Raw genomic sequence first — 11,919 nt, forward strand, 5'->3', positions numbered from 1 at the left:
TCGGTGTGAGCTGAGCATGCGTCTGTCATCGCTCGCTGTCACAACACCAGGGGCACCACGTCCGTCCTGTGCCTTGCACCCAGTGCTGTCCCCAGCGATTGCATCCCACGTGTCTTAAAAAAAAAATAAAAATTTAAAAAAAAAAAAGAGAAATAAAACAGAGGAAAAAAAAAAACAGAGGTCCACCACACTGGATGATGCTGGCTGCAGCTGGCTGTTGGCGTCAGGACACCCAGACCCTGCCCAAAGCAAGGCAAGGTCCCCCCTGGAACCAATCTCCTCTGATGTGTGGTATTGGGGTGATTCATGTTTATAGGAAAATTTCAACCCCATCCCTTTCCAGCTCAGCCTAATGCTCCTCTACATCTTCCTCGCTGCATTACTTACTGATCTGTTCCCAGCTCCAGAAGATCCTGGTAAAAAGGAGATGGATGCGTGGCCAGAAGGCATCGGACCAGGAGGGGATGCGCTGACTCCTTCCCTCTCCTGCACCACGGTATTTTTCCACGGAGAGGGTTTTGGGGTAAAAAAGAAACACTCTAGCAAATATATTTGAGAGTGACACTTTTCCATTCATACCTGGGTTGGCAGGCAGGTGAGAAGGGAACTTCTGCTCTCGTTGCTGAACGGGGGCACTGCAGAAGAGATGCAGCTTGTATTAATTTGCACAAAACCCCGCGTTTAATAGTTCTCCTAATTACATGCCAAGAGGCCAGAGCAGTCAATTCGCAGGGTTCCGTGGATTTCCACGCGCTTCCAACCTTTTGGCAAGAATGCCATCAAGTTTCATTAACGTAATTAATACTAATGGCAAAGGAAAAGCCTCCCATCATTTCACAGTCGTATTCTGGACGTGGGTCGAGATCACGATGCTGTAACCACAAGCAACAAATCAGAACTTGATAGATGGATTTGCCTTCTCTAGCAGCTGACGGTGACAGCCTTTAAATTTACTTGGAAGGAAGAATTGATGGCACAGAAAGCCGGCTTCGGAGGCTGACGGTTTTATTTCATGGAGAAGAGAGTTAATAAATCTTTATGCTGCTCTGATTAATGGTTCTGGAGTGTGTTTCTCTGGAGTCTTGGAAACATTCCTGAAAAGGAGCTGGTCAAGGAAGCGGGCAGCCCTCACAAATGAGGAGATTTGGGATAAATTCCTCACCCTAAAATCAGATGGGTTGGGGACCACGGGGGGCTCGAGGGCACGGCTTGCAGCCAGTGCTTGGAAAAGCTTTGGCCAACGTCTCTGCAACAAGCTCTCTGTTTCTCCTTGGTCATGTCACTTAGCTCGTACCAGTGGGTGTAGAAATGGCTCTGATAACTTGCCCTCTGCCAGCAGCACCTCTGCAGCCAGCTCAGCTCTTCTGCATCCGTCCTTAGGGGATTTTATTGCAATGGTTTGTTAATGAGCAGCCTTATCTGATGGCAAGGCGGCTCTGTTTCAGGTGGAGGGTGGCAGTAGATGTCCTTGTCCCTCTCAGGACATCGCTGCCACATTGCTGGCAAAGCCAGAGCCCCGTGATGCTGGGGATGTCCTGGGGGGACTGAGAGCCCTGAGGGAACCCCCCTGTGCTGCTTCATTTCGGGCATCGAGGTCCCGGTCAAGGCCCTCTGGAAATTCAGAAGTCAAAAATAAACCAGCCCAATGGTTCAGTTCAAATATTGTTTTATTAAAAACACAGATTTCAGATTTTTTTTTTATAGAGGTGGTTAAAAACCAGTGTGAGAGCGAGTGGAGAAAGGCTTATTTGGGGCTCCATGAATCATTTCATCCAGCCTGGAAGGAGGGCTTGCTTGAAGTGCCTGCAGCTTGCCACTCGACGCACCGTGGCGGAGAGACTCGTAGAGAAAAAAGTGAATTTGGAAAGAAGTTGAGGAAATCATCCCCTAGGGCTTTATTACAGGGAAATGTGCCCACCAGCAGAGTCCCTGTGCTTGTCCTGAGCCCAGCTGATCGCCCTGCCCCTGACCAGCGCACGCAAAACCCACGCTAAAAATATTGTGGCCAGGATGTGTGAGAGAGCAGAAACACTGCTGCTGCTTCCCTGCGAGCTCTTTGCCTTTGGGATCCATTTGGATGTGATCATTCGGTGGGTTAGGGGGGCAGGAGAAGAGCTGGTTTCCTCCCAACCTATTTTTAGGATGAAAAGCTCCATTTTGGCGAGCTGCTCCGCTGTCCTCGCCTGCTCCCGGGCTGCAGGGAGCAGCCACGGCACCCGAATAGGAGGGATTTCCCCCCCAAAGCTGTTAAAAAAAAAAAAAAAAAAAAAAAGCAAAGATGCAGGAAAAGCCGTAAATATTAAGGTTGGGAAGAGGCGGCGGCGGCGCTGAGCGCCCGCTGAATATGGTGATGTGCAGCAACATAAAACCTGGAGGGCGATAGCCATCCGCCCCGACCTCCCGCCGGGCTCAGCTCTGAAATTCCAGCCAGCTGCTCCTCCCTCGTGCCAGGTAACAAAAAAAATAAATTAAAAAAAAAAAAAAAAAAGCCCTTTTGGCAGACATCTTACAGAGCCTCACACGCTGCTCAAATCTGCTGAAGCCACCAGGGGAAGGATGCGCTTGGGTGAAAGTCCTCGGTGGTGGCACGGGGGGGAGGTGGAGGTGATCCTCTCGACTTTTTGGTGTCCTCTCCATCACACGAGCATCCCCTCCGACCTCTCGGTGTCCCCTCTGTCACAGAAGCATCTCCTCTGCCGAGCAGGGACGAGACTGGCAGCAGGGCTGGTGGCGTGCCAGTTGCCATGGAAATGCGGAGCAATGCGTGCTGGTTTTCCTGAACGGGGCGATGTACATCTCCCCGGAGGGGTGACACAGGGCAAAGAGGTGAAATCCAGCAGAGGGACAGCGACCCATCACCGTGCCACCTCCAGCAGCCACCCCATGAGGGGTCCCTGCCCCATCCCGTCTCGCCATCCATCCCCCCGTGAAATCCATCACCAGCTTCAGGATGTGCTGCTGCTCCCTTTTCCATCTCCAAGGCCCAGCTGAGGGAAATTTGGGGTGGTTTATGAAGAAATAGCATTGTCTCCTGGTGTTTTCTTCAGTTTTGGTGGGGGTGGTTTAAAGGGATCGGAGAAGCAGCTTGCTGAATATTCAAGACCAGCAGCTCAGGTGGTGGAGACACGTTCTCTGGTGGGCAGCCAGCAGGTTCATCGCACACACCCCACGGGGCTGAGCACAGGCTGCCAAGGGCTTAAAAAGCAATTGGACAATGGAAAAAAATCACAAAGGATTCTTAAATACAGGTCTAGTGCAGAAGAAGCAGGAGACAGGAATACCTGGGATGTGGGAGAAGACGCACGGAAATTATCCCTTTCCCTGCGTGTGGCATCACCACGAGCCACATTCAGTCCATCCCTTTGGAGAAATGACTTCCAGCCTCAGCTCTGTGCTGCCCAACTCCACTTCTGGGAGGCTGGGGTGGGGAGGGAGCTCCCCAAGCCTCCCCCAGCTCCTTTCTGACCATGGCAAGGCAGGGCAGGAGCAGGATGATTTGGGAGGAGGTGTTTTGCCTCCTCTCCACAGCACCTTCTCCCTCAAAAAGGGTTGGGAGTCCCAGCAGCATCCAGCCCCTTGCTGAAATCCCCTTGAAGCATAAGGGAGAACCCAGACCAAGCCCCCAAAGGCGAAAGCTGGGGGAGAAATGAGACAAAACCAAGATTTTGCACTTGATTTCCATGCTACAGCCCCGCTGGGTGGGGAGGCAGCTTGTCGCGATGATCTGTGTGTCGTGGGGGGGAGGCCAAAAAAAAAAAGGTTGGGGTCCAGCTTGGAGGAAACGCCTGGGCGGACCAGCAGGCACCGGAGAGGAGCTCGCCAAGCGAACATTCTGGCAATGCCAGAGCAAAAGATCTGCTCCTTTTGGGGTCATGGGTGGCTGCCCCAAGGGTGCAGGCGGGGAGGGATGCTCGGATAGCAGCCGAACCCTTTCTCCTTGGGGCAATCACCACGGCAAGGTGCGCGCACGGAGCTCACAAAGTGGTTTCCAAACCTCGTCCACTCCAGAAAGGCTTCAGCAGAGGCTCCTGCAAGGAGCAGAGACAGCGAGGACCTGCAAATCGGGGGTGAAATCTGTTATCTGCCCGGGTGCCTCCGCAAGGCAGGAGGGGAGCTGGCGGCGGCGCATGGATTCCCTCCTGTCCCCGTGTGACGACACGGAGCGCCACGGGAAGGCTATCCCGTGTCCTCCCGGCCAAGGACCCTCCTGGGCACCGAGGAGCTGTGCCAGCAGCTGGCCCCGGAGCCTGGCTCCACTCCCAGTCACGTTTTCTCTTACCTCATGCGCTTCTCTGGAGCCCTTGCTGGCAGCGTCCCCTCCCCACGGCCGGAGCTGATGCTCCCCTCGCTCCTCAAGGGGAGCTGCATTCAGAGAGGGTCATTTAGAGACTGATTTACAAATGCAAGAGGGGTTTTATTTCTCTCAAGCTAAGCAAAAAAGAAGGAGAGGGTAGGGGAGACCGTACCCAAACCACCACAGCCACCCCTGGACGATTAGCAGGGCTCCCCCAGGCTCACATAAACAAGGCACCGTTGTTTCCCTGACGCAGACCACCACGATTTTAGGATCAGCTCTCCGCATGGAGAGAGGTTTCCTAGGGCTGCCCTCGCCCCGTGGTGGTGGCAGGGGACATGTGGGGCACGTCAGCCCTTGCTGCTGCCATCCCATAAAGGTGGCACAGGTTTTTCCACCTCCAGGAGAAAAGGGACTCGGGCTGACCGACGCATCCCCAGAGAGACACCCAGGGCAGGAGGAGGAGGTCAGCAAGGACCCCGAGATCCATCCCCGGGTTGGGTCCCACCAGCAGGCAGCTCATCTCCTGCACAGGAGGCTGTGGTTGTGCCCGGCAGCCACAGGCAGACTGTTTGAACCCATTTGTCGCTCTGGTCTCCGTGACGTCCTGAAGCCGTGAGTTTCGGTTTCACCAAGCCCTGCAGGGCTAAGCATTGCCTTTGGCCTGCCCCAAACCTGCGTTGTGGCCATGGCACTGGACTTCCCCAGCTCCCAGAAGGCAGAAAACAATGAATAACCGTGTCCTGCTCACCATTTCCACCAGTGACAACATCCTGCCCCTCTCTCCATCCCCTCTTTCGTTTCCAGCCTGAACCTCGCAGCTCGTCCCCTGACACTCCCTGAATCACCAGCCTGGATGAACGCCTCTTTGCACCTTTTCTCCGGAGATTTCAGCACATTTTACAGAGCAGCCAGCGTGGAGAAGCACTGCTAGACACATCTGGAAGTGCTCTGCCCGAGGTGAGGCACTGAGTCACGGCCCCAGCCAGGAATAGCGCTGCGCCCTTGCCGGGGCCCCGCTTGGTGCCAAGGATGCTGTAGGTGATGCTCATGGACCACATCGACCTCCTCACCGGCTTCATTCTGCCCAGAAGTGGTGGGTTAGCTCCAAAACCACCTGTAATTATTGTCCCACACGTGTTTTGTGGTGGGCTCTGAATTGCCTGGAGAAAAAGTTCCCCTTTTTGGCCAAACCGCCCGTGCTCGATGCCGGCTGCCCAAAGCATCGCCGCTCTGCCGGGCTCGGCTCCGGATCAAAGTCACCCTTGGAAATTTGGAAACCTCCAAAATCAAAGCAGGACAAGCAGCAGCCTCCACAATCCCTTCAGCGGATGCTTCAGGACGCTCAGGGCACCGAGGCAGCAGTGGAAGGAGCCTCCCGAATCACTGCTCCCACCAATTTCCATCCTCACAACGTCCCCTTTGGATGTGCCGGGGGGGGGGGGGGGTTGCGGTGTGGATCTGCCCTCTCCCAGCCCAAATCCACACTGATTTTATTGGGGTGGCCAGGAGCCAAGAACCAGGAGGACGGGGACGCGGCGAGGGAGCTGGCCTCAGCGTTTGCCTTCTCGTTTTGGCAGCTCGCCCCCATGGCAGGAGAAGCCGGCGCAGCCAGGATCTGCTCCAAACGCAGGATGCCAGCAGAAATTGGGAAGGAGAAAAGGAAAGGGGGGGGGGGGAAAGGAGGAAAGGGGGAGGTGAGGGAATCGCGAGCCCGGCACCTTTCACGCTTCTAGAAGGAACAAGAGCAACAAAAGGCATTCACGGGGAAAAAAATAGCAGAAGGCGAATCAGAGCCTGGGGAGATGTAAATCTGGAAGAACAGCAGCCCACGTTGGGAGGGGAGCCAGAGCCCGAGCGCTGGGGGAGAGCCGGATCCTGAGCATCCCCCTGGCCTTGGGGATGGTGACCTGAGGCCGGAGGAAGGCTCAAGCACATCTGGGTGCTTGCACGTGTGTGTGCACGGGTGAGGTGGTGAGAAAGGTGCAGGGGGGGGTGCAGGTGGGATATGGGGGGGATGTGCACGCACACGGGGAGGGTCAGGGCATAAATGCAGACACACAAACAGGCACGCACAAATAAAATGCAGGCACAGACAGGCGAAATGCAGGGCGCACACCGATGCACGACCCGCTGCGGCCATGCCGTGCGCCCCCCCCCGCCCCTCCCCAAAGCCCCCGGGTGGCACCGCGGGGCCTGCGGCGATTTGGTAAAAATATCGCGATTATTAGGGGGAAAAAAAAAATAAATAAATAAACGGATAGAAGGAGGAAGGAAAAAAAGGAAAAGAAAAAGGAAAAAAAAAAAAGATAATAAAAAAAAAAAAAAGATAAAAAAATAATCTGGAGAAAAGGCGGAGGGAGGGGAGGGGGGGGGGGAGGGAGGGGGCAGCAGCGTCACGGGAGAGATTTCCTTATTGGGGCTCCCTAGCCTACATCCTGAGTCCATATTTGGGCATTTACGTCACGGCAGCCTCGCTGGGGACTCCAGAAATGGCTGCGGCGGAAGGGTCGGAGCGGCCCCGCGGCAGCTATAAAGGGGGCGGCGGGGAGGGCGAGCCGGGAGTCCGCACGGGCTGCGCTGCTCCCACCGCCCCTGCCGCCCCAAGACCCCCGGGCACGGCTGCCCCAGCCCGTGGCCCCCCCGAACACACCGCCCCCGGCACCCCGGGTACCCCCCGAGGCACCCCGAGCATCCCCTGGACCACCCCGAGCATCCCCTGGATCCCCCCGAGCATCCCCCGGATCCCCCCGAGCATCCTCTGGATCGCCCGAGCATCCTTGGCAAAAATCCGGGTACCCCACAGCATCCCCTGGATCCCCTCAAGCATCCTTTGGATCCCCCCCGAGCATCCTCTGGACCACCCCGAGCATCCCCTGGATCGCCCCAAGCATCCCCTGGATCCCCCTGAGCATCCTCTGGATACCCCCAGGCATCCCCTGGATCACCCCAAACATCCCCTGGATCCCCCCGAGCATCCCCTGGATCCCCCCGATCACCCCTCGCACCACGCCGGGTACCCCTCAGCATCCCCCGGCTCACCAAAAGCATCCCCCGGATCGTCCTGAGCATCCTCTGCATCACTCCGGGTACCCTGCATCATCCCCCGGATCACCCCGCAGCATCCTCCGGATCATCCTGAGCATCCCCTGGATCACCCCGAGCATCCCTTGGATCTCCCCGAGCATCTTTGGGACCACCCCGAGCATCCCCCGGAGCATCCTCGGGCTCGGCCCAAGCTCCCCCTTCCCCGAGCATCCCCCGGCTGCTTTCCTCCGACCCCGTGCCTCCCAGGGAGATGCTCAACGTGATGGATTTCTCCTGCCCGGACCCGCTGTACTCCAAGTACGAGGAGAGCTGCGAGATGAAAGCCGGGGAGCTGCAGGGTTTGGGGCAGCCCGAGCAGCAACTTCTGGCAGAGGCCGAATTCCTCGGAGGTAAGGGCAAGGGTGGGGAGCTGGGCAGGGATGCGGGACCCCTCTGGGCGCATCGTCCCCTCCTCTGCCCCCCAAATCTGTGGCTGGGGGTCCAGCAGTGCCCAGGGGGGGGTTGATGGGGGTCCTGCCGTGGAGGGGGGGGTACAGGGATGGGGACCACGCGGTGACGCAGCTCCAGCACCCCGCTGTTCCCCCTCACCCCCCCCCTGCCCATCCCAGCCTCCTGCCATCCCTCTAACAACCGTCCCCTCCTCTGCGTCCCCCCAGGTGAGCTGCTGGGCGCCCCGGTGAGCGGCGGGGCTGCGGATTATCCCCCCCAAGGCAGCCAACCCTCCCCCTCGCTCAGCTACACCGGCAGCTTCTTCATCAAGGCGGTGCCGGAGCACCCCCAGGACCAGGAATCCCTCTTCAACCTGATGTCGGGGATCTTGGGCATCTCCCCCTTCGCCCCCTCCGAGGGTCACCAAAGGCACCCGGACGCTCTCTACCCCTGCCCCGAGGTGTCCCCGAGCCAGCTGGAGCTCTACGCCGGCTGCCAGCCCGATATCAGCGGCCCCGTGCCGGCCCCCTTCGGCGAGCAGGGCTACGGCACCTTCCCCGCTGCCGAGGCCACGCACCCCCTGCAGCCCCAGCCCTCTTTGGGGAGCCCCTCGCAGTGCTTCTTCGAGCCCAAGCTCCTGGACACCAAGCAGGACATCAAGCTGCCCCCCGGCTCGCCGGCCCTGGAGAAGTTCAAAGCCTCCTGCGCCCAGTGGGATCCCGTGGCCCAACCCCAAACCTACTTGCCCGCTGGCTACCATTCCCCCGAGACCTTCCCGGCCGGGGAGAGCGGCCAGGCCATTTTCCACCCGCTGGGCTCCAAGATGGAAAACGTGCTGGCCATCAGCTGCCAGTCGGAGCTCAGCAGCCTCGCAGAGGACCCCGGCTGCTTCCCCGGAGCCGCTTTGGGATTCGGCTGCGAGCCTGAAAACTTCCCAGCCCGCGGCGGCGACTTCGGCGACCCCAAGCTCCACAACCTCGCCCCCCAGCTCCTGCCGGATTTCGACTCCTCCTTGGCTCAGCCCGAAGTCCTGCCGGCTCTGCTGAGCTCCGGCGAGCTCCTCCACCCCCACCCCTCGCCCTCCGTCCCTCCCGCGGACTTTTTGGGCCACCCGGCCCCGGCCTCCATCCCCTCGCTGCTGCCCGCCGCCCCGCCGGCCTTAGCCGAGCCCAAAAAGAAGCCGCGGCGCACCAAGTGCTCTTCCAAATGCTTCTGCCCCAAACCCCACGAGAAAGCCTTCGCCTGCCCGGTGGAGAACTGCGTGCGGAGCTTCGCCCGCTCCGACGAGCTCAACCGGCACCTGCGCATCCACACGGGCCACAAACCCTTCCAGTGCCGCATCTGCCTGAGGAATTTCAGCCGCAGCGACCACCTCACCACCCACATCCGCACCCACACGGGCGAGAAGCCCTTCTCCTGCGACACCTGCGGCCGCCGCTTCGCCCGGAGCGACGAGAAGAAGCGGCACAGCAAAGTCCACCTGAAGCAGAAAGCGAGGACGGAGGAGAAGCTCAAAGGCTTGGGCTTCTTCTCGGTCGGGCTCTCCTTCGGGACGCTGTGAAGCCCCCGCGTTGAGCGCTGCGAGGCGGCGTTTTCCCAAAATTGGGACCCTCCCCCTGAGCATCCGGGGGACGAGCTGGGCTGGGAACACCCTGGGGTGGCCCTCGGAGAGGACGGCGAGCCGTGCCCGGCTGTGCCAGGAGGAGAGCGGCGCGGCGGAGAGGGCCGAGGAGGTGCTGGGCCACGCTCTGCACCCGTGCCAAAAGGTGCACGGAAAGGAATCGCCACTCGGATGTCCTACACCCACGGACAGCCCGGTTCTGGGCTGCCTTTGCAGCGCCCGGGCCGTGATTTTACCCCGCTCCTGGCGTGGAGTAAATGGTGTAAACGAGCACCTCTCCACCACCCCCCTCCCCGGGGACGGGACGCGGCCACCGCCTGCCGGTCACGGCAGGGGTCCCTTTGGAAAGGTTGATGTGGTTGTTGTTATGACGAGTCTTTTCCTCTTTGTAAACAGGGGATATTAGAGAAGCGTGTCTATTTTTATAATTAAAGGTTTGTTCTGAACCTGAGGCCTCGCCGAGCTCGCTCTCTGCCTGCCGAAACCACGCGGCGCCCAGCGGCAGAGGGGATTTCTGCTGCGTTTTCACCTTTAGCTGCCAAAAGGTGCCCAAATAATTAGCAGGGAGGGAAAATCCATCAGCGGGGGAGCCTGTGGGCTTCATCCCTTACCCCAAGGCGGGCAGCTCGTCCCGGGAGAAGGGTCCTGTCCCCAGATGGAACGGGAAAAAGGCCCCCGAAAAGAGGACGGTGGCTCTAGGCTTGTTTTGCAAGGAGTGCCGGGGCCACGGATGCTGGGCGGCCCTGGGCAGCGGCCAAATCCTGCTCCTGGAGGGATTTGTCCTACTTGGAGCCCCGGAGCCAGCTCAGCCTCAGGTCCCCAGCCCGCCAGGTCCCCGCGGCTGGGGTGGGATGAAGGGAAGGAGGCACGGACATGGTGGGGGTGTCGGGGTGAGCAGCGGGGTGGAAGCGTCCCCTCGGCTCCAGCGAGGCTTGGGCAAAGGGGGAAGAAAGAGAAATCCCAGGAGAAACCGGGAAAAATGCAGCCCAGCAAAAAACCCTCTTTGGAGCTCAGGGCTTGAGGTTGTTTTCCTGCCTTCTCCCAGGCCAGAAAAGCAGGGATCTGTCCCCAAAACGCCCTGGGGAGGAGAACCTGCAGCCCCACACCACTGAGGGGGAGATGGGGAGGGATGGGGATGGGAGTCCCCCAGGGCAGCCTCCGGGACTGGGATGGGGCCAGACGTGCTGGAAGGGGCCAGAGGGAAACCTGGAGGAGGGGGAGTTCCTAAATATCCCCCCCGGACCTGGCCCTGAGAGTGTTTTTGCCATAGGATCAGAGCTCTGATGGCAACAACTGCGGTGCCACACCAGGGGGACACACACACCACGTCCCCCCAGCTGCCAGTTTTGCTTTAACAACGCTCAGCACCCCCAATCTCCCCCAAATTCACACCAAAACCTGCGGTGAGGAATCCCACCGGTGCCCTCCCTTCTCCTCTGCTGCCATCGAACCTGCGAGCCCCGTGGGATGGAGATGGCCCTGGGCACCAGGAAAAAAATGCATTTTTCTTGGGGAATAAAATAACAAGAACCTTCCACACCATGCAAGATACACGAGGCCTTGATTAACCCCAAAGTGCATCTGTTGTTGATGCTGGCCCCAAAAGCTCTGCGAGGGCAGAGCACCCCAAACCCCAGGGCTGCCCGGGGATGGGGACGGCCACTTGTCCCCCCAGCTGGCAGCACCCTGGTCCCACGCTGCCATCTCCACCTGCATCCAAAGCCACGTCCCCACCAGAGATGATGAAATATTTTGGTGCTGGGCGGCTCCAGCACCAGGGACCACGCAGGGGTGTTTTGGGGACAGGATCGGGACCGAGCTGAGGTGCTCAGGGGACACCTCAGGACCCCACTGGGGGACAAGATGAGATGTTTGGGGACCAGATCATGACCAAGCTGAGGTGCTCAGGGACCAGACCACGACCACGGTGAGGATCAGGACCAAGCTGAGGTGTTCGGGGACCAGCTGGGGACTGGAGCGGGGTGTTTGGGGACTGGGTCAGGATGAAACCAAGGACCTAGCCAAGACGCTCAGAGCTGGGGATCACCCCGTGGTGTTTGGGAACCTGGCTCAGCACCACGCCGAGGTTCTCAGGTTCTGGATCAGAACCAAGCCAGGGACCAAGCCCTGGAGCTCGGGGACCAGACCAGGACCGGGAGCGAGTGGGGAAGGAGCCGTGCAGGGTGCCCACGCCTGGCAGGGATGCTCCGGGGTGATGCCAAGCAGGAGCTGCTAGGGGCAAGGGCATGGATTTGGGGGGCACAGGAGGGGAATGGCAGGCAGGGGGGGCGCAGGATGAGGCCGCATGGCAGCGGCAAGGCCCGGCGGAGCTTCGTGGGGAGACAGGCAGAGGGAGCTGTGCGGGAGGAAAGCGGCAGCGAGGAGCGGTCCGGGCTCAGGCTGCAAAGGAGAAGGAGGAGGAGGAGGAGGAGGAGGAGGAGGAGGAGGAGGCTGCCAGCGCTCGCCCTCCCCTCCTTCCCTCTCCCTCCATCCCTCCATCCATCCCTCTCCCTCCCTCCATCCCTCT

At 59.4% G+C, this 11,919-nt stretch overlaps 1 protein-coding gene across 1 annotated transcript; it reads left to right on the forward strand.

Moving 5' to 3' along the window:
• Positions 1-7,592: 7,592 nt before the first annotated feature.
• EGR4 (early growth response 4) lies at positions 7,593-9,332 on the forward strand. Its single transcript, XM_032187440.1, has 2 exons — positions 7,593-7,731; positions 7,999-9,332. Exons 1-2 carry the CDS (start codon positions 7,593-7,595, stop codon positions 9,330-9,332), a joined length of 1,473 nt encoding a protein of 490 aa, XP_032043331.1.
• Positions 9,333-11,919: the final 2,587 nt, after the last annotated feature.

Source organism: Aythya fuligula, chromosome 4, assembly GCF_009819795.1.
Source record: "Aythya fuligula isolate bAytFul2 chromosome 4, bAytFul2.pri, whole genome shotgun sequence".
Classification (NCBI taxonomy): Eukaryota; Metazoa; Chordata; class Aves; order Anseriformes; family Anatidae; genus Aythya; species Aythya fuligula.

Bases quoted from the DNA above. Each gene is read 5' to 3' on its own strand.
- EGR4 (XM_032187440.1), top strand. From the start codon at position 7,593: ATGCTCAACGTGATGGATTTCTCCTGCCCGGACCCGCTGTACTCCAAG. The intron at 7,732-7,998 runs GTAAGGGCAAGG...GCGTCCCCCCAG, and splicing joins AGAGGCCGAATTCCTCGGAG to GTGAGCTGCTGGGCGCCCCG.